Source organism: Ochotona princeps, chromosome 9 (assembly GCF_030435755.1).
Source record: "Ochotona princeps isolate mOchPri1 chromosome 9, mOchPri1.hap1, whole genome shotgun sequence".
NCBI classification, from domain to species: domain Eukaryota; kingdom Metazoa; phylum Chordata; class Mammalia; order Lagomorpha; family Ochotonidae; genus Ochotona; species Ochotona princeps.
This window is the reverse complement of record NC_080840.1, coordinates 7,506,126-7,531,509: the sequence shown is the minus strand read 5'-3', so window position 1 is coordinate 7,531,509 and position 25,384 is coordinate 7,506,126. Positions and strand designations below refer to the sequence as shown.

The 25,384-nt window shown below is 42.0% G+C and overlaps 1 protein-coding gene across 1 annotated transcript in view; it reads right to left on the bottom strand.

Moving 5' to 3' along the window:
- Positions 1-20,007: 20,007 nt before the first annotated feature.
- KCNQ3 (potassium voltage-gated channel subfamily Q member 3) overlaps positions 20,008-25,384 on the bottom strand; it is a 291,856-nt gene continuing 286,479 nt past the window's right edge. The window contains exons 13-15 of the mRNA XM_058668475.1: positions 23,992-24,090; positions 22,362-22,446; positions 20,008-20,935 (exon numbers count right to left, since the gene is read on the bottom strand). Coding sequence (XP_058524458.1) covers positions 20,204-20,935; positions 22,362-22,446; positions 23,992-24,090 — 916 coding nt within the window. The 3' untranslated portion in view covers positions 20,008-20,203. The remainder of the gene's footprint in view (positions 20,936-22,361; positions 22,447-23,991; positions 24,091-25,384) is intronic.

The window sequence follows — 25,384 nt, the reverse complement described above, 5'->3', positions numbered from 1 at the left end:
CCTTGGTTCCCATTTGCACTTTTGCTAATATAGCATTATTCTTGCCTGATCTCTTGGTTCTGTCCCCCATTCACAGCAGCCAGAGAAATCCTTTGTTCAAATAATATAAATTAGATTTTTATCACCCTTCCACTGGCGGCTCTGTAGTGACTTCCACTCTGGGTCAGAGTAAAAGCAAATACTCTCATCACGGTTTGTGTGATCCTTTATGACTTGGTTCTTTCTGTTCTCTAATTTCTTCACTCACTCACTTTCCTCTGCTAATTCATTACTCTGGGCCGAGGGGAATTTTTTCAGAGCTGCTGTGGGAGTTGGACACAGAATAATTGGACTTTTCTCAGTGAAGACATTAACATGTCTTCAGCATGGGTGAGCTGCTGGATTCTGAGTCACGTGGGTGTCCTGTTCATTGTTGGAAGCTGACATTATCAGGAACAAGGACTGGTTCCCAGGGGTATCAGAGAGGAGAGGTTATGAATGAGCTTTTGCTCCATGTTGCAGATACGGAGCTACTTTCTCAGGGATATAATGTTCAGGCTCTTTTGCTATCATGCCATCACCAGAGACAAGAGGTGGTTAAGTTTTGTGAGCTAAGGAATATGTGGTGGCAAGTTAGTTGAAGTTCACCTGACTGTAAAGTTGGCAAGGGCCTAGAACATGACAGGCCTGGGCCTTGCAGCAAATGATGGCTTAACAGCAGCTCAGCGGTGGTTTCTGAGGGGCTACATGCACTGCTTCTACAAAGAACCAGTTCCATTGGTCATGATCATTGCCTAGTCTGGCCCAGCATTGCTCTTTGTGGAGAACATCATGGCACTCTGGGTGAGTTTTTTGTTTCCTTGTGTAGGCAGTTTTCAAGGAGGCCTGTATGCTAGCCCTTTGTCTAGCTTTTGGTTCCACTTTGTCATGGCTCTCTGCTTCTCTTCCAAAGGATTTTATTATGTTGACATTTGCACAGCTAAAGCATAGGGGAAACCTACAACTATAGGGCAGAGGAAATCCTCAGGCAACAAAGAAGAGGAGTGAATGACAACACCGAGTGAATGAGCACCCCAGATCCTGCTCCCAGTTGGAAGGCTCTTTGATTCATAATACATAGCCTCTCGGAGGGTTGCCCAGAGAATTGACTCCAGTTACTCACAAGGATTGGCTCACTCCATATTCATGTTTGTCCCTTTTAGTTTCACTGCCTCAGCTGGGTTTCTGTAATTTTACATGGAGACAGTCTGCTGTATGGGTCCAGGAGAGAGGCCAAAGCAACCATTCAGTGAACATTTACTCTGTGCATTTGTTGAGTACTCTACTGTGCTCAGTTCCAAGGGTGAGCTTTCAGGATAGGCACTATTCTACCCAAGGCAAAAAAGGTTAGTCAACTCTCCCAAAGTTCTCATCCGATTCCCTCACTCTCATAAGAAATCAAGTCTTCCTACTCTGTGGATAGTAGGGAGAGGCAACTGATGAAGTAACTAATTTTCCATCCTGTCTATCTTGTCCCTCCAGGAACACTTGTTTCTACAGCCCAGCTGGTCTTAGAGACAAAGCCTCTCCAGAGGAAACAGTAGATGGTCCTGGCTCTGGGTTATGACACTTATGGGTTTCAGTTTCTCCCGTTACACAATGAGAATGATAAATACCTGAGTATAACTATGCCTGAATGTTTCAACTGAACTATGTGTCTCCATAGTCTCCATAGTTTGTGGTATCATTAGCACCATGTTCTCAAAAGTCACTTCCTCTTTCTCATGGGAGAAAGGCATTATGACACAGAAAGTAGAGGAAAAAGAATAACAATTTTTTAATGTGCTCAGTGTGTTGTCACAGATCAGAAAGAACATAAGGTATTTGTCTTTAGGACTACCTTCTTTTTTATTTAAGTTTTATTTTTATTAAAAGGCAGATTTACAGAGAAGGTGATACAGAGAGAAAAATCTTTTATCGCTGGTTCACTCCCAAAGTGGCCACAATGGCCGGAGCCAAAGACAGCAGCCAGGAGCTTCTTTGGGTCTCCCACACAGGTGCAGGGTCTCAAAACTTTAGGCTATCCTTTACTGTTTTTCTAGTCCACAGGCAGGGAACTGGATGGGAAGTAGAGCAGTCAGGACATGAACCAGTGCCCATGTGGAATCCTAGTGTGTGCAAGGTGAGGATTTGGCCACTAGACCATTGCACTGGGCCCTAGGACTGGCTTATTTCACTAAGCTTAATTGTTTCCAGATGAGTTCATTTTATTGAAATAAAAATATTTCATTCTTTTTAATGGTTGAGTATTTCATAGTATATTTTCTTTATCTGATAATCAGTTGAATGATGTTGGGGCTCGTTCCATATCTCAGCTATCATGAATTGTGTTGCTGTAAGCATGCGGTTACAGGTTATAATCACATGGATATTTCATTTTATATGGATATATTCTCAGGCTAGTATTGATGGGCCATATGGTAGATCTATGTTCAGATACCTGAGGAATCTCCATAATGCATTTCACAATGATTGCACTTACTTCCTCAGCTTTCAGTGGTGGCTGTTGGGGCCTTTTTTCCCATATCCTCATCTGCATTTACTGTTTTTGAATTTTGTATGATGGCTATTTTCAGTGTAGCGAGGAGGAACCTCTTTGTGCTTTTTATTTGCATTTCTTTGATAGCTGGAGAACCCAAGCAGTTTTGCTTTCTTTTAAAAAATTTAATTTACATAAAATGAGTAAATTTCATATTTTTCATGATATACATTTAGAAGGATGGAGTCTCTCCCTTCCTCCCTCTTTCTTTCTCTTTTCCCCAAAGTTGTTATAATAGCATATTCATTTACTTCACAGTAATAAGCTTAACTTTCTGATATTTAAAGGTATCATGACAGAGCAAGTAGATGGAGAATAAAGAAAAAATTACATATAATTAAACTAAAATGAAAATAGAAATCCTATTACTCATGAGTCTAGATTCTCACTATGCTAATTTCACTTAGGGAGATTAGGCTTAGCATGCTCCTTATGTTAGTTGTCACAGTTCATGGAGGACTGGTACTTTGGGGACTGCCTTATTTCACTAAGCAGGATGGTTTCCACATGGGTCCATTTCGTGCTGAGAGTTCTTTCATATGCCTATTAGCCATTTGAAATTCATCTTTCGAAAAATGCCTGTTCATGTCCTTTGCCCATTTCCTAGCTGAACTGTTTGTTCTGTACTGTTGGGTTCCTGGAGCGTTTGTATATCCAGGATATTAGTCCTCTATTTGTTGTGTAATTTGTGGCTGTTTTCTCCCATGGTGCTGGCTGCCTCTTTACTTCCCTGATGTTTTTCTTCGCAATGCAGAAGCTTCTGAGCTTGGTGTAATCATTTTGTTTTGCTTTGATTGTGCTTTCAGTCTTGCCTCTGCCTATGTCTTGCAGTGTTCCTAATGTTTTCCTCTATATGTTTGATGATATCACGTTGTTAAATCTTTGATTCATTTAGAGTCGGTTTTTGTATAAAGTAAAAGGTGAGGGTTTTGCTTATCCTGTACACATAGGTCAGTTTTCCCAACACAGTTGGATTTTTTGGTTGTTTTGTTTTGTTTTAGGATTTATTTATTTTGGGGCCTGACGTGGTAGCCTGGTGGCTATGGTCCTCATCTTTCATGCACTGGGATCCCATACGACTACTGGTTCATGTCCCAGCTACTCCACTTCCTTTCCATCTTCCTGTGTGTGACCTAGGAGGGCAGTAGAGGATGACCCAAAGCCTTGGGGCCTTGCATCTGCATGGGAGACCCAGAAGAAGCACCTGGCTCCTGGATTTGTATTGGTTCAGCTCCTACCATTGTAGTGACTTGGGGAGTGAGCCACGGGATAGAGAATCTGTCTTTTCTTCTCTCTTAAACTATGCCTTTATTTTGGAAATGCAGACTTACAGAGAGAAGATAAAGGGGAAGAGAAAGAGAGAGAGATAAAGGTCTTCCATTTGTTAGTTCCCTGCAGAAATGGCCAAAATGGCCAGAGTGGAACAAATCTAAAACCTGGACCCACCTCAGGTCTGCCACATGGGCACAAGGTCCCGAGGCTTTCGACTACCCTCCATTGTTTTTTTTTCCAGGAAGTGGAGTAGTGGAGGTCACAAATGGGTACCCATAAGGAATGTTGGCATTTGACGGCAGAGGATTATACAGCTAAGTCACTGCACTGGTCTCCCAGCACAATTTGTTGAAAAGACTGTCTTTTTCCTTGGATTGATTTGTTTGCTTTTCAAAGTAAGTTGGCTATAGATGTGTGGGCTTGTTTCTGGGACTTCTATTCTGTTTCCTTGTTCTTCATGTCAGTTTTCATGGTATCAGGTTGCTTTGATTGCAACCATCCTGTTATACATCTTTTTTTTTTTTTACATTTTATTATTATTTTATGATATAGTTCCATATTCCTTATCCCAACCCAATTCCCCCCCACACACACCTAGTTCCTCTATATCATTACTAAAGTATAATTCTTCATACACAGTCATATGTCCATCATTGTGGGATGGACAATGGCAGAGTCTCCAGCATCCTATTGTCAAGATATAGTGAACAGTTTCATTGTAAGTCCATCTTTGTCTGGTAGTAGAAATGCATACTACACTACATCCTCACATCTGGATGTTAGTCTGTATTTCACAGCTACTGTACATCCCCATAAATGGAAAGTTACAACACAAAATCAACAATAGAAAGAAAAATAGAAATTTACAATGCCATAAATTTAAATAACATGTTACTAGATATGACAGACTCCATTAAACAGCTACTGTACATCCCCTTAAATGAAAAGCCACAAAACAAAATCAACATCAGGGAGAAAAAAGAAATTAACAACACCAAGAAGTTAAATAACATGCTATTAAATGACTAATGCATTGCTGAAGAAATGAAAATCAAGAACCTTCTTGAAGAAAAGGATGCTACTGTATGATCTACGAGTCATTTAATGATTTAATCAGAAGAAAGTGTTTTGAAGAGATGAAAGCAACAGAAAACAACAAAACCCATGCAATTTGGTTTCCACTGATCTTTGTTGGTGAAGTGTGTCTCTTCTAGACAATAAATAGATGGGTTTTGTTTTTAATCCAGTCTACTAATCTATGATGTTTCATTGAGCTTAAGCCGTTTGCATTCAGAGTTTAATATGGATGGATGGTGCTTTGGTCCTGTCATTTTAGGAATGTATATTTCATTGGTTTAGTCTTCTGTTGTCATTTTACTGGGATGTTCTTCCCATTTGCCTTTGGTTTTGGTAGGTGCTATTCCTCTTCTCTGTCAAGAGAACATCTTGTAGTATCATTTGTAGGGCAGATTTGAAAGAGGCAAATTCTTTTAACTTTTCTTGACTGTGGAAGAATTTAATTGCATTTTCAAAGACAAAAGAAAACTTTGCTGGATATGTTATCCTAGGCTGACAATTTTTTCTTATAGAATCTAGAATATATCCGTCCATTCTCTTCTTGCCTGTAGAGTTCCCTGTGAGAGATTTACTGTCAGTTTAATTGGTGTTCCTTTATATGTCAATTGATTTTTTCACGTGCACATTTAAGGATTTTTTCCTTATGTTCAATTGAAGAGAGCTTGATGATCATGTGTCTTGGTGAAGATTGCTTTTGATCAAGCCAGTTGGGAGTTCTATGCCCCTCCTGGATCTTGTTTCCCAATTCTTTCTCCAGATTAGGGAAATTTTCCTTTATTATTTCATTAAATACATCTGCAAACTCAGCTTCTCTTCCTGCACCTTCTGGGACTCCCATAACTCTTATATTTGGCCTCTTAATAGTGTCTTTCAATTCTTGAATGCTTTTTTTGGCCTGATCCAGCTCTGCTTCCAGCTTTTTGTTTGCTTCGCCCTGATGACAGGAAATATCTTCCAATTCTGAGATTCTTTCCTCTGCTTGCTTCATTCTCTTTTGGAGACTCTCCACTGTAGTTTTAATTTGCTCTACTGTGTTCTTAATTTCTGATATATCAGCCTTGATTTGCTTTATTGCTTCCTTAAATTCTTTGAACTCTTGCATGAGCTTCTCATTTTTGATCAGAAGCTTTAAAATGAGTCTTATGGATTCTGTGTCCCCCATTTTCTCGATGTCTTCCTCAATTAACTCTGAGGTTGGCATAGGGTTTGGCTCCTTTGCAGGGGAGTTTTCAGTAATATTCATTGTGCCTTTATCTCTTCTTTAGCTCTTGATCATTATACTTCTGGTTAGCAGAGTCTTCTCCTTGGGGCAGGTTTCTAAGCTGTGTCACCCACAGGTCTACAATGCGATTTTAATTATTGCAGTTGGTATACAACTTTTTGCTTGCAGCCACTTGTGCTACAACCTCCAGCAAGTTCCAGGTCTGGGTTCTTATGTCAGATTTCCACCGTGGTCTCCGTAGCCTCAGCTCTTGCTCACCACTCTCCTCCTCCTGTTATACTGTGCTGAGGCTGGACTGTTGTCTCTGTAACCTTTCTCCCACTGCTGGTTGGAGCAGGTCCCAGGATTAGAGAGACACCAGGTGTCATATATAGTTAGGTTGTTGGTGGCGCTGATCTTGTTGGAACCTGTTGGACATTAGGTCTGGGTGCCACACGAACCTATTTTGACCCCTATGATGCCACAGTCGGTATTATTTTCCTGTGGGACCAATGCAATCTGCTGACCTCAGTGAGTTCTCGCGAGCTCAGCACATGTGCAGTTCACTGTTGTCCCCTGCAGTCGTAAAGCTATTGCCACAGTGCGCAAAATGGCGCCTGACGTACCACTACTACAGTTCTTGAACTGCTGGCCGTCAGATTTGAGGGCTACCCAGACCTGTCTTGGGTGGAATCTGTAGAATGCCATGTTGCTGCAGTTCACTGAGTCAGAAATGAGTTCACTCCCAACTCAGCATATGCTCAGTCCTTTCCCTTGCCTTTGCCTCCTTACACAAAATGGTGCCCAGTTTGGCTCTAGGGGGCTGACTGGGCTGTGAAATCCACCATGTTCTAGCACTGTCCATCTGGGATCTGCTGCTCTGTTTCTGCTCCTGGTCAAATCAAATGGGCCAGCAGGACGGACAGTTCTTTGTCTGGGTTTACCTCCCAAACTCCCAGTGAAAGTCCCTTCCCACCTGGTTGCTGGTGGAGGTCTGGCAACTGGTGGAGATCAGATTGCCCGTTAGCTGAATGCAGCTGGAGTATCAGTCACTGCAACACCACACCATTGTGTCTGCTGCTTTGCTGTGTATGTCAGTCACCAGGTACCCCTCTGCTGCTTTCCTATTTCCTGGAATATGTCCTCTCTGCTTCATCCTGATTAAATGTTTTTCCATCCATTTAAACGTGTCCTTACCCTATTCTGCCATCTTGATTCTCGCTGTTATACATCTTGAAATCTGGGTTTGTGAAACCTCCAGCTTTTTTTGTTGGTTTAAGATTGTTGTAGTCGTCAGGGTCTCTTGAGTTTCCATATGAAATTTTTTTTTAAAGATTTATTCATTTTATTACAGCCAGATATACACAGAGGAGGAGAGACAGAGAGGAAGATCTTCCATCCGATGATTCACTCCCCAAGTGAGCCGCAACGGGCCGATGCGCCAATCCGATGCCGGGAACCAGGAACCTCTTCCGGGTCTCCCACGTGGGTGCAGTGTCCCAATGCATTGGGCTGTCCTCAACTGCTTTCCCAGGCCACAAGCAGGGAGCTGGATGGGAAGTGGAGCCGCCGGAATTAGAACCGGCGCCCATATGGGATCCCGGGGCTTTCAAGGCGAGGACTTTAGCCGCTAGGCCACCGCCGCCGGGCCCTCCATATGAAATTTATCATCAGTTTTTTGTAGACCTGAGAGGAATGTCATAGGTATTTTGACTGGGATCTCATTAAATCCATAGATTACCTTTGGTAAGATGGGCATGCTGATCATATTGATTCTAAAAACCCACAAACATGCTGCATTTTCCATGTTTTGGTGTTGTCTTCTATTCCTTTCTTTAGTGTTTTGTGGTTTTTATAATAGATTTCTCATGTCCTTGATTAAACTTAATCAAAAATATTTGTTTTTTGGCATTGATTGTTCTTGCAACAGTTCTTACAAGTTCTTTCTCAGCCATTTAATTGTGCATACACAGGCCATTAATTTTTGTGTGTTGATTTTACATCCTGTAACCTTGCTGAACTCTCTCAGGAGTTCCAATTGTCTCTTGGCAGAGTCTTTTTCCCTAATACAGAGAATCATGTTAACTGAAAACACGAATAGCTTCTTTGCATTTTGTATTCCTTCGATTTCTTTTTCTTGTCTAACAGCTCTGACTAAAACTTCTGAAACTATACTGAATAGCAGTGGTGAGAGTGAGCATCCTTGTCTGGTCCTGCATCTTAGTGGAAATGCCTCCAACTTTTCTCCATGCTAAATAGTGCTGGCTAACGGTTTTTCATATATTGCCTTGATTATTTTGGAAAATGATAATTTTATACTTAATTTGCCCAAGGCTTTAACATGAAAGAATCTTGTATTTTACTGAATGCTTTCTTTCCATCTATTGATATGATCATACAGTTTTTATTCTTGTTAATGTGTTGCATTACAATTATTGATTTGCCTTATGTTGATCCATCTCTGCATTCAACCCATCACATCTGGATCTGGGTGAATTATCTTTCTGATGTGTTGCTGGATTCAATTCACAAGAGTTTTTTTATTTGTATATTCATATTCATCAGGAATGTTGGTTTATAGTTCTCTTTCTCTGGTTTACCTTTTCCAGGTTTATGAATTAAGGGGATGCTGGCCTAATTGAAGGCGTTTGAAAGGATTTTCTCCTTTTTCTATTTTGAATAGATTGTGAAGAACTTAGTTTTTGAAAAGTTTGATAGAATTTAAGAGTGAAGCTGTTTGGTCTCAGACTTTTTTTTGTTCTTTATTGTTGATTGAATCTCTGCCCTAGTTATTGGTCTCTTTAGGTTTTCAATATCCTCATGACTCAGTAGATTTTGTGCATAAAAAAAAATATCCGCGCCTTCTGGATTTTGTTTATTGTATAGCTGTTCGTAGTAGTTCCTGGTGATTTTTTGAGTATCTCTGGCATCCTGTTATATTTCCATTTTTACCTCTAATTTTATTGAGTTGGTCTTCTCCCTCTTGTTTTTTTTGTTTCATTGTGCCACAGGCATATCAATCTTGTTAACTTCTTAAAAATCCAGCTCTTTGATTCATGAATCTTTTACATCTTTTTTCCATCAATTTTGTTTAATTTTAATCATTTATGGTAATTTTGGGCTTGAGTTTGCTATTGCTTTTCTAGATTATTGAAATATGTTGATCATTTATTTGATGTCTAGTTCTTGATATAAACACTAACTGCTGGACCTATTTTGGGTGGAACCTGTCATTTACCACATCAGAGCAATGCACTGAGTCAGAAATGAGTTTGTTCCCAGCTCAGTGCATGCGCAATCCTGCTGTGAAGCCTTTGCTTCCCTACACAAAAATGTGCCTGATGCAGCTCTGTTGGGTGTCTGGCCTGAGAAATCCACCTGTTACTGCACTGCCTGGCTGGAATCTGCCGCTCAGCCTCTGCTCCTTTTCAAATCAAACAAACCAGCAGGATGGGAAGTTCTTCCTCTGGGTTTGTCTCCTGAGTTCCCAGTGAACTCCCGTTCCTACCTGGTTGCTGGTGGAGTTCTGGCTGCCAGTGCAGTTCAGATCGCTGCTCCCTGAATGTTGCTGGGATATCTGGTTACTGCAATACCACACTGTTGTGTCTGCTGCTTTCCTTTGTCCATCAGTCTCCAGTGCCCCTCTGCGGTCATTCTGTCCTCTCCTATTTCCTGGGCTGTGCCCCCTCTGCTTCACCCTGGATAATGTTTCTTCATCTGTTTAAATGTGTCCTCAACCTATTCTACCATCTTGATTCCTCTCTACAATTTCTAATCTCATGTGAGAACCTTTCATTCATTTCTTGTATGGATTTTCTTATTTCCTGCATCAGCTTCTGCTTGTTTTTCAGTAGTTTCCTTTTTTTTTTCAATTCTTTTCCAGGCCATCGCTCTGTATCCTCATCTTTTGTACTTTTGTGTTCTCTTGCAGGAACCATATTATCTTCCTCTTCATGTTGCTCACTTATCTCTTACTCTTGGGCATTGCAGGGAAAATTTGCAGTTTCCTTCTGAGTGCTTTTTTTCTTAAAGATTTAATCATTTTTCTTGAAAGGCAGAGTTGCAGAGGGACACACACACACACACACACACACACACTCATCCCCAGCGAGATCTATCTGCTGGTTCACTCAGTTGGTCTCAGCAGCCATCTGAGTTATTCTGACACAGGAAGACAGGAGCTTCTTCCAAGTCTCCCATGTGGGTGCAAAGGCCTGATGACCCGAGCTGCCTTCTCAGCCCTGTGCACAGCTTTTTACCTTTAGGTTGTGACCAAGTCTCTTTGAATGAAAGAGTTCCTCCAAACTACCTACATTGCATGCATCTAGTGACCTCCTTCCAATTCATATCCTGCAGGAATTCAACTTATTAGCATCACTCCACCTGTGGCCTACCACCAGCCCTGCATCCCGTCTTTTCTCTCTTTGGTTCTATGACCCTCTTCTCATTTCCATTTACACTGACAACTCTTTCCTGGCTCCTGCTTGTATTTCTTCTCTTGTGCAGACCTTCAAGGTGGATCCATCTTGAGGTCTGTGCTATCCCAAGCTTTGCCTTCCCTCCTCAGGTGCCATAATTTCATCGTGACTGTGTTTCTGCTTTTTAAAGTTTAGCCTGGATCGGTCAGTGCATCCCTTCCTCCTTGGGTTCGATATTCCTTGGTTGGTTTAGCCAACACCTAGTATCTGAGAGCTTCAGAACTAGTGAAGACAAAGATGTCATAGTGTCTATATTCTCAGCTTCCCCTCTGCTGGTTGAAGTGTATGCTGTGTGCAACGCCCAACCAAGATTATCATCTTCCTCAGGTGGGTCTCTCCACATAGTTGGCTCTGCATCTATTCCTTGCAAAGCCATGTTTGTGAAGGATCCTTGCTGTTGCTACCTCTGGCAGATGATACCATCCCAAGCTGATTTTCCTGAAATTTTGATAAAATCTGCGTAAGTAATCCCTTTGTTAAAGTCTCTTCTGCTTATGTAGTGTGAAGGTGATTCTTCTTTTTCCTACTCAGGCCCTGAATGTTACAAGTGCTGGCGAAGCAGGGAACGGTCTGAACTGAGCAAATTTACAGTCAATTTAGTCCTGGGACATTTTTAATCCCTTACTTAGTTCAGAGGGAATTTTATTCAAGAATAAAAGGCCTATTGAATTAGTGATTATGATAAAGGAGTTGGTCCATGCAATTGTCAAATAGTGGCTTTACTCTTCCTATGCTTAAATGAATTGGCATGGGGAAGGGCTTATAGAAGCTAGAGCCATAGGTCAAATAAATATCCTGTTAACGAGAGGAAGGATTCTATACTCGGATATTTTATTCTTTTTAGTTTAGAAGCACCATACCATGCTCGAGTATTTATTTGTTATTGTTGCTGTAAGCTGGTCCCAATGATCTCCTCACAGTTCCCATGTACTTGTGTGATCTCCTTTCCTTGAGTATGGGCCAGATCTATCACTTGTCCTTAACTAGCAGAATCTAGCAAACCAAAGGGATGCCCACTGTATGACTGTTGGAAGAGAGTGCGACTTCCATCCTGCCAGCAGGCTTTCCCCACATGCTTTGATGAAACAAGCCACTATAAGCTGCTCCATGGCCAGGACCACATGATCAGGCCCTAAGAGGAACCTCAGCCCAATATTCAGCAAGTAATGAAATTTCTCAGTCAAGTACCCTCCAGGAATTGAAGGCTCCAGATGTGAGCTTAGAAGTGGACTCTTTCTTAATTGAGATCCAGACAAGAAAATAGCTTTGGTTGGCTCTTTTCATTGTAGCCCTGTAATTTCCTGAAGCCTACTTCAGCTGTGCCTGGACTCTTGATCCACAGAGGCTGTGACATAAAAACATGTTGATTTTAGTTGCTAAGACTGTAGCAGTTTTTACTCAGTAACAGAGAATTATTATACCTACAATTATGATGCTGTAATCACTTATTTCATTCTTGAACTTACCCTGCTTGTTTCTGGGGACAAAGATTATGAAGACTCAATTTCTATGGTAGGGTGACTCAGAGTTAGTGGTGGGGGGGGGGAGAGAAGTTGACATTGAGATCAGTGAGAACAACATGAAACAGTAAGAAATACATCTCAGTTACAGACCATTGGCATTTATGGGTTTTCTGTTGCAGAAGTCAATGCTATTTATGCTGAAGAACACAATTTCAGAAAAGCCACTTTGAAACAAATAACATTGCTGCTCATAACCATTGAAACATCTATTTATTAATAAGTGGTGCAGTACTTTTTTTAAAGATAGAACATAAAAAATCAGATAAGAATTGTTTGCATAATATTATGGAAATCAACCTATTAAAGTTGTTCAAATATTGGACAGAGCCAGAATATAAATTACACATACAGTTTAAAAATTACAGGAAATCATATTATAAAGAGCACTAAAGGCCACTTGTGGAATAGTTGTGTTCCTGTGTAAGCCAGAACGTGAAGAAAGCCTACTCACAGCACGGAGATAAATCCAGGGAGCAAGGCACCAGAATTCTATGCCGTAAACAGGGGTCAAAAAAATGCAACCCAAAATCAAATATAATGGTTTCACGCCACAAAAACCTTGATTTGTTCTTCAACGAGTAGTGTTTCCGTCATGGTTTGCAAAAAGGAAAAGCAAGCCATCTCCCATCTGAGACAAGGTAGACATCATCTTTTCTCTTGAAAACAAGGACAGAGTGACAAATCAGATGAGGTTCACTTATCTTTGCAAGGTGATTTTTTTGGGAGGGGACAGAGCTGACTTTGCCTCTCCACAGCAGAAATCTCTGATGCTTCATAAAATGACTTCCCCAAATCTTCGACTTCAGCATACTCCCAAGCCTTCCCTCTCCCTATTCCCTGCTCCATGATAGTTCTGGGAGGGGAAAGGAGGACCAATTATCAGATCAGTTTGTCTTCCATGGGGAGCATTGGTGTTTTATTGTCAAGACAGAGGTAAAACTGTTCTGAGATTTTAATCTCCCAGAGAATGTTTTTATAACCAACTGGTTTCTTTAAGATTTCATCTTGAAAGCCCTGAAGGTAGAGGTCCAAAGTCAGAGAAAAGGAGATGCTTAAACATGTTTAGCCAAAGAAAATGATAGGAAAATCTTGGAGAAAGATAAAGGAGTGCTTGTGGGATTACCTGCAGTCATATCAAACTCCATGAGATCATGGTTTTCCAACATCAATCAGGTAAATAATTTATATAACATTATTTTCTGCCATCAGCAGTTGAATTGTTAAACCACTCACCAATGAACTCATGGATCTGACCTTATTGTCAAGCTGTAGAAGAGGGCTAAGCATTTTGGAGGAGCACAGGGAGTAAGTTGAGAGCATCTCAACTGATCTGGGAGACTTCAAGTTGGGCAGCCAAGTACTAGAGAATAGTATTTGTAGGTACGTGTTCCTGGTAACATCTCATCTACCTCCTATAATGTTTGGCCTTAGCCAAGGCCTCTTCCTTCTCCGCTTCAGTTTCCTTATCTATAAGATGGACACAATAACACATCACTCTAGTGTGTGATGAGGTGCATGGACTCAAAAGAGAAAATGAGCATGTTACATGCAACTTACCCAAAATGAGGGTTAAGGATAAGTTTATTCTCCTTCCCTGGCCTCAGTTCATAATGAGAAAACATGCTCTGAATTTTCATTACTCTTTCATCCTAAGTTGCAGTCCATCTAACAATTCTAAGACCAACTACGTGTATATTCCAATGTAGTAGTTTAGGCTTTTGACTGCTTAATAGTAAATTGTTATCTATACATAGAGGCTGACTCAAATATTTCCCCCCAAAACTTATTTTTAACCCCACAAAAGTGATGCTTGGAGACAGAAGACTTACATAGAATCACAATCTAAAATTACTGGGTCAATGACTGGAATCCATCAAATTAACCACTGTGTCGTCTTTTATGAGCTCTCAATTCAAAGCTTGACTCAGAACAGCTGAGCCACCCCTGCTACTGGCTTTATCTGCGTTATGAAACCAAAGCTGTTGGGGGAACTCTGACAAATTCTAGCAAATCTATCCTAAGCACAACTTCAGTGCAAATCAACTTCAGAGATCCTCATTTGAGCCATCAAAGATGTTTAATTCCTAAAATGACTTCCACGTTGCAGAAAAACGAGCTGTCTCATGAGTTGATTTCCATTTTTTCCCCCATAATCTTTGGAGAAGGCTCTAAAATGGGTAGTGATAACCTGTTCAGCCTGGGTAATCTTTGGGACAGAGCAGGAGTAACCAGACTGTATTCCAATGTGGCTTGGTGATCCTAATATGAAAGAAGCATCTTTGGTAAAACTGCAAAGTTGGGGCCATAGTGATCCCAAAAGAAATCATATTCCATTCATGAAACTAAAGCTGAAGAGTTTTTTTTTTCAAGGAATGATTCTGCTCAATTGGCTTACAGGTGAGGTATAGCCTAGCCTAAGGTATAGGGCTGAATGAGTTCATGTGATAGACCAAAGGTGTGAACAGGCTCAAGTGTGGCAAGATAAAGTGGGTATAAAGTCATAGAGGACAGAGGAATAAGATGGTCAAAGTATAGTCATTCATTGTGTTTCTCAACTGAATCCACCAGCAGAGGCTTTTACTAGGTCTTCTGAAGACAGAAGAAGTTGAAAAGCAAGAACATAAGCATTTTTCAAGGCTTGGGAGTGTCATATGATAGAAATGGGAAGAAGCCCCCAAAGTATATCTGGTTTATAAGCTTCCCAAGAGGGCCTGAAAATCATTTTATTTTCTGGGCTCAGTAACAATAGTTTGGTATCACTGAGTTATTTTACTTTTAGATTTTTATCTTCAGTATCTGAAGAGATTGGAGTAAAGAGATCTGGGGTCTACATTGTTCCTAGTGGTCGATCACCTGGTGATTCTTCACTGTGGGCTTCTGCCACCTGACTGACAGGAGTGGCACTCCTAAGTGAGCACCGTTTCCTTTTGCGCTTGAGTACCTCAGATTCCATGATTGGAAATTACAATACAGTACTAGACACATTTTTTTTTCCTACAGGGATGCTGCAACTGAGGCTGTGAAAGACTGGCAATAAATTCTCCTAGGGTGGAATTTCTTTTGGAAATTTCCCTGTTCATTGCTGGGTGGCGCTTGACAGATATCACAGGGAAGCCATCATAGTTAGGCTGGATTTCCACAGAAAACCAGGAGTCTTTCCTATTCAATAATTCCTGTTACTTGAATTCATTTCTTACAAGTCATCCTTTGAGAAAATGGTGCAGCATCTGGCATGGGAACTGCTAGCACTCAGCCACTGGGATTGAACATCCCTACTCTCATTCTGACACTCCTTTTCTTGCTTATGTTGACAGAACAAAGCATTTTTATTTGGACAGATGTGTGAAGATGCCTTACTTTGGCATGAGATTGCTGGACTTTTATCTCTACTACTTTCTGTCTGATAAACATTTTCTTCTGTAAACTTAATAACATTGACTGAGGAGGTCCAAAGTCCACACACACTGATAGTTATCAGTGAGAATCTCTGTTATGTGTTAGTCAAGGAATTAATGTACTGGGCCAGAAGAGTCACATATATCTAATTTTAGCATAGTACAAGTTTAATTTTCATCCAGCTCATCTGTTTATCCTTACTATGTCTCTGATACCACTGCCACTGGTTCCAAAGCCTCTAACACTACACAACATGTGTGCTTCTAATATACTCTAACTAGGGCATCAGTGAGAAGCCAACTGCTGCCTTGTTCAGGACCATTAGCTTGGTTTTGAGTGATGTAATGGAAAAAAAATAACAACATAGAACACCAGATTGATCAGAACACAAAGGAAGAGTTTAGCATTTTAAAAAACCACCCTGAAATACATAAGCCTTCAAGAAAAAGTGAGGACACAGAGACAATTTCTTAGGATGTTTAGGGTTCAGAAAGCAAAAGGAAACTATTATTGAAAACCAAAGACCAGTTCATGGCCTCACCTGGGAACAAAGGGTTGAGGGTTCCCTGGCCTGTGTCTGGCAGCATTAACTAGAGCATGGTGAATGGTCCAGGCCACTGAACACGTGCTTTCTCTTACTCCCAAAGAAAATGAACTGCAGGTTCCCACAAGCACATGCTATCTTTCTCTTTGTGGAGATCCTCTGCCATTACTCTTGGTCAACGTATTAAAGTGGAAGGAGCTCAGCTCCTGGCCTGGCTGTAACATTGGTAGGGATTTTCAGAGCAGGGGAAACAAAGCCAGTCCCAAATGGCCTCATCAGAAAACTTAAAACCTCTTCTTGCACAGTTCACAGCATTGAAGTCAAAGTCTCAATGCACCCCCTCAGCCTCCCAGGGCTGATGCAATCACTGCCATTTTGATGCAGAATTTGCTGTCACTTTCTTCCAAGGTCAAGTTCCCACTGTTTCCAAGCTGGAAAAACGCTTCCTTTCACAGTTGTGGACCAGGGATGACCACAGATAGTCTCCTTACCAGGAAGACCTAATCTGAAGGGACATCTGATATTTGAAGCCACCAAATGCATAGCTTTTTGATGGAGGAAATTGGATTTCTAACCACTGACTTTCACAGTCACTGGCATCAACTTGTCCAGTAAACGCATATTTTTTTCATTACATTTTCATAGGATTAGGAGAATGGTTTTGGTAAATTAAGAGCTGATTTTTAGATTGTTTGATAAAGATAGTCTCAATTTATAATGCTAGGATTTTCCTTGCATAAAATAGACATAAAATGTACAACTGTTGATTTGTTCATTTTGAAGTTTCATGGTTTTTTTTCACATGAAAACTACAGCGCTGTAACAACAGTTCCTGTCTAATAATTCTAAACTCTCAGTTTTGAGAGCAGAGTTACTGAACAGAACTTTCTCAACTTGATTTTTCTTTTTCTCCTGTTTTTTTTTCCTTAAACTTTTACTGTTTGCTTCTATGTTGCTGATTAATGGTGTGACAAACTCACACTTGATCGCAAATACCTGTTGTTTGCCTGGCAGAACCACATTTCACCCAAAACCGATAAAGTTGGTTTAGCTCCTTCATCTTGATACTGCTAAAACATGACTTCTTGTATTGTTCCTGTGTCCTGTGAGTATTATAACTGAGAGACAGGATACATATACATATAGTGCTACCTGAGAAAATCATCCCCACTGTTGTGATGGATGGAATCTGACATTGTTTCAAGGGTCTTGCCCAAACCATTGTGATTTCAGAACAGTTGTCTGTCTGAAGTATAATTTTGGGTTGTGTGAGTAACCAAGTCCATTGAATTAGACTATCATTGCTATTCCTTAGATAAAGACAAAAACAAATATTGAAAAACCTTGGTAGAAATACACATCATTTCTTCCCATACCTTAAGCTAAATTTCAGACTCCTGCCTCCTCAATGCCAGCCATGTTGGTGTCTTGTCTGTGGTCAGGCAGTTTGAATAGGTTTGGTTTGCTACCTACAATGTATTTCTACAGTCAGGCAATTTTAAATTTTGAAAGTAGGGATTACCAAAGCATGACTATTCTACAAGATCAATTTTCTTCAATTTGGTTTTCTTATATGGGGAAAAATAGCTCAATTATTTTTATTATCATGAAATATTTTTTTTTGTATCTACATAGATAAGGACAACATACTAGTTGCGGACTCATTGTAGTGATGAACACAAACCCTTTTTTTGTTTGTTTTTTGCTGTGCTGGCCTTGTGGTTCAGCAGGAAGGCAGGCTGCCAGCCCACAGTTAGGGAAACAATACATGCTCCAATCTAGACTGTTAAAAGAACATACAATAGTTACTCTAACTTTGTATCTGTGGTAAGGGTTTTCAGCTTGTCCAAGGGGCTGTCTCATACTTTTGATCGAAAACTCCATTGAAAACATACCTGCTTGCAAAGTGTTGAAGCTAGTAGGCAATGCAAAAATTCTTATGTTAAAGATAATGGGTATACATGTAAGGAATTTGATTAACTGCCATCTGCTTTGTTTCCAATCATTAGTGTATACATAAAGAGTTTAGTGATCTGTTGGATGGTGGGTAGGAGGCCCACCATCTTTAACAATTACTGATTAAAGATTGTAAGGAGATGAACTTCAGAAACCAAGCCTCATGACAGTGGCACTGTCATGCAAATTCCAGGGAGTGAAGGAGCAGACCCAGTTGACTCATGTCCTTTTTTCTTCAGATTGTTAGAAGCTCAAGTGGAAAGCCATTGCCAAGGGGCTTCATGCCCTTCATGTGGGCATTTTAGTTTATCTCTCACCTAGGACTTCAAGATCAGTAACATTCATTCCAGGCACCCTCCAGGTAACCCTAACCCTAATGCTTACAATGCAAGTTCTTAATGCCTGACCAAGCATTCATCCTTATTACAGTCTAGGTTTGGTGCACAGGATCTGTTGACACAGGGTTAGACACAGAGAGAGCCCCTCTCTCCTACAGAGCAAAAGGTCCTGCTTTAGGTAATGATGAAACTTCCAACAAGATTTCTGCCTCAGGACACGGTTCTGGAAAAGCGTATGAAGAATGTGCCTGGTCATTACATGCAGGTGTTTGTTCATGCCATTTCAATTGGCTTCCCGGTCACCATGGCAACCATCCACTTTGAATGCTTGGATGGGTGGACAGAGTGAGACAATAATACAATAGTGTGGTTATTTACCACATTTGGAACCAGAAAAACACAGACTTTTCCAGTAAAATTTGTCAAAGTTTGGTTACATGTCATCAGAGACCATAGGGTGCTTTGTGCTTGATATGAACACGTTCAGTAGGGCAGTGGTCTCCAGGCTGCCTGCTTACTCTTTAGCTGGTTTCACAGCTGTACGTGGCCTTAACATTTTCATTTTAAAAAGTTCAGAGGAGTCAAATAACCTGGTCTTGGCTTTTCCCTGTTTGTGAGTGGTTATAGCTGTAGCTTGTTCTAATTTCTCCTGGTTCTGGGATGCAATGCATTTGGTGACCATGACTAGTGATCAAAGCAAACTCAACCCCGCACAACGGAAAAACTAAAGGGAGTGCTTGCCATTCAAGTCAAGTTCTGGGGTTTTGGCAGAATTTTCAGGTCACGTTGTGGAAAGGGCAGAGGGACTTATGGAGGAGGGACCAGGGCCAAGGGGGAGTCAGTGGACTGGGCTGCATGGAGTCCTGATCCACCCGAGATGAGAGTAATTCTTATGCTCACTTTCCCTGGACAAAAGATCACTTTTTTAAAAAAATAAACACTTGGATCAGATAATGTCTGAGTGCCCTCTTGATTCTAATTTCTAATCTAGATGGATATTTTGTCCCTAACTGTCATAGGGGAAAGTGTAAGGTTTGAACTTCATTTTGAAAAAACTGAGCCCTTGCCCTGAGGGGCACCCCACTGCTGATAAAACTGTCTTTGGCTACATAGATAGGGAACTAGTGTAACTATATGTGTGTATGTTTTTTCCCTGCCAATTCGCAACTCACCCAAAATGCTACATTTGTGTTACCACCACCTTTGACAGATGAGGAAACTGAGGCATAATACAAAACAACAACAAAAGCATGAAGACCACTTGAGAGCTTTTAAGGTGTTTTTACAGCTTTTCCTTGACACTCATTTTTAAATTGCTTAATTTTGAAAATTTCAATGACTAGCTCATTCCTTTCCTCCTATTAGTTCAGTAGGCAACCTCACTGGTATGTGATGTTTCTGTGGAGAAAATTATTTCCTTGCTTTCAAAAAAAAGTAACTTACTGGAGCATTTCACACAGGGGCAGTGATCCTAGAAATAAGTCACTTTCTCTGCAGACCAAACCAAAACTCAAACCAGCCAACCAAACAGAAAAATAGACGGCTCATCAATTATTTCTCCCTGTTATGGTCCAATCATGATTAGAAGTAAGAACAGCAGATAAGTGTGTATCCTAGAGGAGATTAGCGGTACCATTATATAGTGTCAAGTCATGCAAACCATGCTGGAAAGGAAGCAGCTTCATTGTGGTGACATGGGGAGGAAGGCCATGTGGAGGCCATGAGCAGCCCCTGCCTGGTGGGGCCACCACGCATGTGCATGCATCTGATGCAGCCACTGGTGTCCCCATAGGGAAGCGTAGGGTGAGAGTGAGCTATACAGTGTGTCTACATGACAGCAGGAGTCAGCCAGTGACCCCTTTCAAGAGGGCTTGTTGGAAGGGGTCCATATCGAGTCGGAAATCCCGTCCCCTGTGGATGACAGAGGCATGGAGCCACTGGGCGTGAAGGGTTCTGTGTCTGTGTCCGTCTCACCTTCAGCGAGGTATCTCTTCTCCCTCATCCAGCTCGACCCCCCACCGGCACCAAACGCATACTCGTCTCTGTCTTGAGAGATGCTGAAGCCACTGGGGGAACGCTCCAGCTCCTCGTGGTTGACCGACATCAGTGACAGAGGAGTGTCGCTGTCCCGTGTGATGCTACGCCTCTGCCGGGGGGAGATATGGTCCGAATAGGGTCCATGCAGTTCAGCCTGGGAATGGTAGCTGACTGGGGGGTCGAGAAGAGTCAAGATAGGAAGGACAGTGGGCCTTTCTACACGTGAGGTTGCTGAGGAAGGAAGGGTGGTCGGAACCTTGCCTGAACTGGGACCCTCTCGGGATAGGTTCACCGGATCATGTGCAAAAAATCCATAGGGTCCAACTTTGTCAATGGGCACCTGATGAAAGCTGTAGGGAGACTCTGCAGGGCCTGTCTCAGAATAGTTGCAGATGATGGTTTTCAAGTCAGAATATCTGTTGTCCTCCTTTGGCACCTCGGCTGGTGAGGAGGTCCCCTTGGTTGGGTCATACTCTGTGACATGCACCTGCAGCTGCTCCATGTGCTGCATGTGCATATCCACAAGGAAATCCAGCTTCTTCCCCATATCATGAACCTGCAAGGCACAAAGGGTTAGAAGTCACTGCTTTCTTGGGGAGTGGAGGGTTATTGTTTTTTGAGAGGGAGGTGAGTTTGTGCAAGTTTTAACCATAGCAGCTGAGCATTTGTGGTCCTACTAGCAAGCCCTACACACATATTAGTGCTGCCATAGAAACAATAGTGGTGAGGGATTTCCAGAATGATTGAGGAATGCAGGAAAGTATTTGTCTCTACTTGTCCACTTGTCCCCACAGAGTGAGAGGAGGCTTTGTTGATGCAGCTTAAGTGAAGGGGTGGGAGTTCTTGATTTGTTAACATTTCCTTAGAAGTGCATGTATTGTTAATGAAAGTTTTCCAGCATGGTAGTGTAAGCTCTGAGGATGGGAGGGGGTTGCTTAGCAATAACTGAGCTTCTCAGAGCTGAAGACCTCACCTCAGAGCCTTGGGGCACAGTGAGACTGCACCTACCTCCTGCCTAAATTGGGGCTTATCTGATATTTTGGAGAGTTCATACACAAAATATGTGTGTGTACATGTGCTTGCACAAGGGGATGTGTGTGAAGTCCTTAAGCTAACTATCCAGTGCTCATCAGGAAACTGTCCAGGCAGGTGGATCATCCCACTTTACAGATGTTTGTAAATCACAACATTAGATTACAACTTACAGAGCACCTGTCTCTGAACACCGGTCTCTGTTTTTCACCTTTACTTCTCACAGCAACCCCCTGAGGTGGAGACTGCTACTATCTTGGTCCCAGGGATGAGGACACAGAGGCACAGAAAGATGATGTGGTTTGTCAAAGGTCACAGAACTGGTACACAGAAGCACTCAGACCAAAAATAAGAATGCAGTAATGAAACATCATACCCGTGGTATAACAAAGACAAACTTCACCAGGGGAACTGGTCTGGAGTGAAGCTAGGCAAATGATGCTGTAATCCACACTGCGATACTGTGGAAATGAGAGGTGAGCTGCATGGTGTGTCATGTGTGTGTCTGGCTTTCTCTCATTGCTTTGAAAGAGCCTCATCCACAGTTCGCTTTCCTCCAGACAGGTGTCTGCACACCAGCTGTTCCATGACCCAGACTTCAAGGACAGGAGGACTCATAATATTTGAAAAATGGCATAGAAGTAATATTCTTTGGCACCTCCTGGAAACGCATGGTAACAGTTGCCACAGGTTGTGTGCTAGGAAATATCACAAGTAATTGACTTGCTTCAGCTGAAGCATTATAGCAACTTTAAGTAATAAAATCCCCATATTAAAGACAATGAAATGTGAAGCTGAGAGCAATTATTTAATTTGGAAGTGATCACTGAGCATTAATTTCCTTACTCTGTTCTGAGTGGTAGATTGTATTACTCAATGGCCTGTCTTATGGCAAAGGACAGTTCAAAGTGGACTTCATACCCTTGCTTTGGGTGGGGAAAAAGATGTACCTGTCTTTCAACTTTCACGAACTTCCCCATCATGCTTTGGTCTTCAACTTCTGATGTGGATGCTCTGGCTACATATGGTTCATTCCTAAGAAAAAGACAAATAGATTTGGAAAATTGTTCCAGCTGTTTTGAGCAGCGGAAGGGTCATTCCAGCTAGGCAGTCATAGCCACAGAGCCATCACTCAGCCTCTGGATGACACAACTGATGATGCTGATCAACCCCAGACATTTTCTGCCTCCAACATGGTGTCTCATTTTTATCTTCACTGCAGCGAAAAGTGAAGCCCAATATTCAGCTGCCAGTGAAGAGACCGATACAGCTGTTAATGGTGGATAGCTTGTGGATAGCTTCTGCTCCAAACACTGTGTGTGTGTGTGTGTGTGTGTGTGGCAGGTGGAGTGGCAGAGGGGAGTGGGTTATCTCAACTCTGAGATAATGTACAGTGAATTTGCATATTGCACCTGGCACAGATTGTGAAGAATGGAAAACAAATGCTGATTTTGGAAATCAACACTGGGATGGTGCCTGTGGCTACCTCTGCTTGCTCTCTCTGGCTGTACGTGGTTAGCATGTGCCAAATTCCAGTTGGCTTCAACATCTCAATGCTTTATGTAGATGAGAAACTTCAGGGGCTGTAGCTGTTTTTCCAGATCTCTCATGTTAAGCACTTTCTCCTTTTTTTTTTCTCCCATCAGCTACTGATTCTTGCTAAGTCCTTGCCTTATCTGGCCGAGTGGTCTAGGATTGAAGGACAAAGTTAAAAACTTGTGATTTCATGCACTAAACCCCGTGTTTTCCCTGTCCTGCTGATGATCTGAAAATATACAGACCATCTTGAAATGGGGATTGTTGCCTAAAATCTGGATAGTCAATTTCTCTTGAAAAATCATGCTGTCTTGAACCAGAGAACTCTCATCCTTAAAATCAGCAACAAGAGGGAAGCCACTAGCTCCCTTAGCTAGAAATCAGAGCTTTTTAGTCCTCCACAGTCCCACTATTTACCATCCAATTGCAAGGTCAAGGATGATGATTAGACACCTTTATCATTACGTTTATTTTCTTTTATAAGAAGGTGCATAACACTTCTTGGGTCTCTGACTCCTTGATTTGTTTATTTTAGCTGCCTTGAAGACATCTGCAAAATCAGAGCCATAAACTCAGGCACCAGCCTGTCTAAAGGGTGCCTCGTTTGAATTTTTAGAGGGAGAGGAGCTGCTAAATTGAAGTAAATGTTCCCTGTCTGAGGGGTCCAATGTCTCATTGCTTCTCTGGCTTTGTCCTGGCTGGGGGCAGATATCCATCAATCCAAGGATGAATGTGCAGTAGAGGCCAGCCTGGCTGACCAAGAGTTCACTAACTTAAATAACATGTCTCTTCTACTCTTAAGAACAAGGATACTAGCGGGCTACTTAAACAATAGAAGAGAGTGCCATCCAAAGGGCCCAGACAGAGGGGTGGGGAATGTTTTGTACAAAGTCCTTTCAAGAACAAGTTGCAACAAACTTTCAATTCTCCCTTCAGGAAGTAATGACTTCACCCACACCGAGGACCCAAGCTGAGCGCTGGGGCAGAGCATCCTCCAGGGGCTTTGCTCCGCAAAGCCCTGGGGTTCATGCCCACAAGCCCCACCTGGGAGACTGCTGGGATGGGTAGGTGAAGACTGGTCCTTTCTGGGACTTCTTATGTTTTGGAGTGGATGGCGGTCCAGGAGTGAAAATCATATCAATTCTGAAAGAAGCAAAGGGGGAATTAAGTTACACAGAGTATTGGTTTGGCAGGAAAACAGATCATTCTGTTCTCAAACCAGACAGGTGTTTAGAAGATGCACGGATCAGGGGAAGGTTGGAAGGGATGGAGGGAGGGAGACAGAATGAGTTGTTCTGTCTGTGTAGACAGCCTCTTCCCATCCCAGGGTACAGAGAAGTAGGGACACCTGCAACAGAGAGAGACCATGTCTCATTTCATGTGGGATATGTTCAATGTGCTGCAAGCTTGTCTTCCACATGTTTTATCCTCCCTCAAAACTTTGAGCTTGACTGACTGCCAAATGCTGGACTCAGCTGTCAGCTATGCACACGGCTTCACAGGCATTCCAGGCAATAAAAAGGTGGGTCCAACTTTGGCTCTCACACTTGCTTTGGCTTCTGCATGAGACATCAGCTGCCTACTGAGCCAGGATCCATGGCAGAGGAAGGTTTCCATTAAACTGCAGGGGTGGATGGGAACAGAACCATTAAGACCATTCACCCAGACACAGCCAGGATCACTCTGCCTTCTCTCGAAAGTGAGTTGCTCCTCCACTGACACATGATGCGTCATGCTAACTCAGCCTTCTTTCCTGTCTGGCCTATCAGTATCAGCATAGCTGAGGATATGGGATTAGTCATCCAGGCACTAAACCTCCAGCCTCCAATGCATTTTACTGATAAATATCAAGATCTCTGATACTGTAATAGGCCATTCTATGCTCAATCAGATGGGCTGACGTTTTCACACTAGGATATGCCTTAAACATCTCGTTCCTTCCCTGTCATTCCAGGAGCGTTACTTACATATGGAGCAGCAGCTTAGGCTCAGAATGGGTGTACACATTTATTCCTTCTGCTACTGAACATAGGCTGTGTGCCTACCTCTACACTGGCAAAGTTGAGGTGAAACAAGGTCATGAATCAGCACACCTCTAACCCCATAGTGTCATTCACTTCCAGCCTGCTTAGTGTGATGTTCCTGTTAATGCTGTAGGACCCAAGGCTCAAGCAGAAAGTCAAGGCTCAGGGGGGACTGGTGTCAGAGAATCAGCTGCAAAAAGGAATTTGCTTTCATGTTTTTTGTGAGTCTTGGCTGCGTACTGTCTTTTACTTTTTCTGACGTTTTTTATTTCTTGAAAGATTTATTTGAAGTCAGAGTGAGTAGTGGGCTTGGGAAGAGAACGAATATGAGACTCAATCTTCTATCCACTGGTTTGCTCCCAAAATGCCTGCAGTAGCTGGAGCTGGGCCAGGCTGAAGCCAGGCGTCAAGCA